Here is a 1,987-nt window from a genome sequence, read left to right as displayed (position 1 = left end):
TCAGAAGGGGGCGGGGCCTACAGGGGTGGATGTGTTTCTAAAGGGGCGGGGCTTCAAGACTGGATGGGGATTCAGTGGGGGTGGGGCTTTCGGTGGGGGCGGGGCTTTTGGGGGACGGGGCTTCAGTAGGGGCGGGGCTTAATGGGGTCACTGGGTTTAATGGGGTCAATGGGGTCATTAGGGTGAATGGGGTCATCAAGATTAATGGGGTCAGTGGGGTCATAAAGGCTAATGGGGTCAATGGGGTCATTAGGGTGAATGGGGTCAATGGGGTCATTGGGGTCAATGGGGTCATTAGGGTGAATGGGATCAACGGGGTCATCGATGTTAATGGGGCTGAACGGGGCTGCGGCCATGTGCTGGGCGTGGCCTGACGTGGCCCCGCCCCCAGGAAGCACGCCATGATCGCCACCAACGCGCTGGCCTTTGTGGGCGGGGCCATGATGGGCGCGGCCAAGTGGGGCCCCTCCTACGTCCTCATCATCATTGGTCGGTTCCTGCTCGGCGCCTACTCAGGTATCGGCCAATGGGAAGCAAGCGTGGCTCTGCCTAGCCCCGCCCCTTAAAAGAGTGAGGGTTACTCTTAAAGGGGGAATGCTTGATCTTAAAAGGGCAATGCTATCCCTCTCAGGGACGTTGTCACCTGTTGGAGGGGCATTGGTGTCTCTTAAAGGGGCAACGCCACCTCTTAAAGGGGCGATGTCACCTCTTAAAGGGGCAACGACATCTCTTAAAGTGACAGCACCGCTTCTTAAAGGGGCAACGCCACCTCTTAAAGGGGAAACGTTACCACTTAAAGAGACAATGTCACCTTTCAAATGGATGATGTCATCTCTTAAAGCGACAGCATCACATCTTAAAGGGGCGACACCAGCTCTTAAAGGGGTGATGTCATCTCTTAAAAGGGCAACGAATCTTTTAAATGGGCAATGCTACATCCTAAAGGGGCGGTCATCTCTTAAAGGGGTGATGTCACCTTTCAAAGGGATGATGTCATTTATTAAAGTGATGGCCCCACCTCTTAAAGGGGAAATGCCACCTCTTAAGAGGATGATGTCACCTTTCAAAGGGACAATGTCACATTTCTAGGAGATGATGTCTTCTCTTAAAGTGATACAACCTCTTAAAGGGGCAACGTCACCCCTTAAAGGGGCGATGTCACCTCTTAAAGTGACAATGCCATCTCTTAAAGGTACATTATCACCTCTTAGAGGGCCAACATCACCTCTTAAATGTGCATTATCACCTCTTAAAGGGGCAATGTCACCCCTTTAAGGGGTGGTGCCACAATTTAATGGGGCAATGACACCTCTTAAAGGGGCGACGCCACCTCTTAAAGGGGCGATGCCACGTCTTAAAAGGGACGGAGCTGACATGCTTTTCCCTCTCCCCACTCTCAGGGCTGGTCTCAGGGCTGGTTCCCATGTATGTGGGGGAGATCGCCCCCACCCACCTGCGGGGGGCTCTGGGGACCCTGCACCAACTGGCCGTCGTCATCGGCATCCTGGGGGCACAGGTATGGGGGTGGGGAGGCAGGGAAGGAGGGCTTGGGGGGTTCTGAGTGGGATTTGGGGCCAAAAAGGAGGGGATTTGGGGGGGTTCTAAGGCGGTCCGTGGGGGGTGTGGGGTTTAAGGCGGGTCATAGGGTGAATGGAGGTAAATAAAGGGAATCTGGGGGTCCCTCAGGTTTGTCAGGATGGGATTATGACCCCTTAGGATGGGATTATGGCCCCATAGGACGGGATTACGCCCCTTTAGGTTGGGATTATGGCCCCATAGGACGGGATTCCGCCCCCACAGGACAGGATTACGCCCCTTTAGGTTGGGATTGTGGCCCCATAATCCCTACCTAATCTCCACCCCCTTCGTCCGTTGCAGGTGCTGGGCCTGGGCGCCCTGCTGGGCACGGCGCGGCGCTGGCCGCTGCTGCTGGGATTGGGGCTGGGCCCGGCCGCCCTGCAGGCCCTGCTGCTGCCGCGCTGCCCCG

The 1,987-nt window shown here is 56.0% G+C and overlaps 1 protein-coding gene across 1 annotated transcript in view; it reads left to right on the top strand.

Moving 5' to 3' along the window:
* LOC104916152 (solute carrier family 2, facilitated glucose transporter member 1-like) overlaps nt 1–1,987 on the top strand; it is a 4,270-nt gene that overhangs the window by 897 nt on the left and 1,386 nt on the right. Inside the window, exons 2-4 of the mRNA XM_010727133.2 lie at nt 375–516; nt 1,401–1,516; nt 1,879–1,982. Of these exons, the coding sequence (XP_010725435.1) occupies nt 375–516; nt 1,401–1,516; nt 1,879–1,982 (362 nt within the window). The remainder of the gene's footprint in view (nt 1–374; nt 517–1,400; nt 1,517–1,878; nt 1,983–1,987) is intronic.

This window comes from Meleagris gallopavo, unplaced genomic scaffold (assembly GCF_000146605.3).
Source record: "Meleagris gallopavo isolate NT-WF06-2002-E0010 breed Aviagen turkey brand Nicholas breeding stock unplaced genomic scaffold, Turkey_5.1 ChrUn_random_7180001874003, whole genome shotgun sequence".
NCBI lineage: Eukaryota > Metazoa > Chordata > Aves > Galliformes > Phasianidae > Meleagris > Meleagris gallopavo.
Note: the sequence above shows the minus strand (reverse complement) of the source record. Positions and strands in the feature narration are given on the sequence as shown.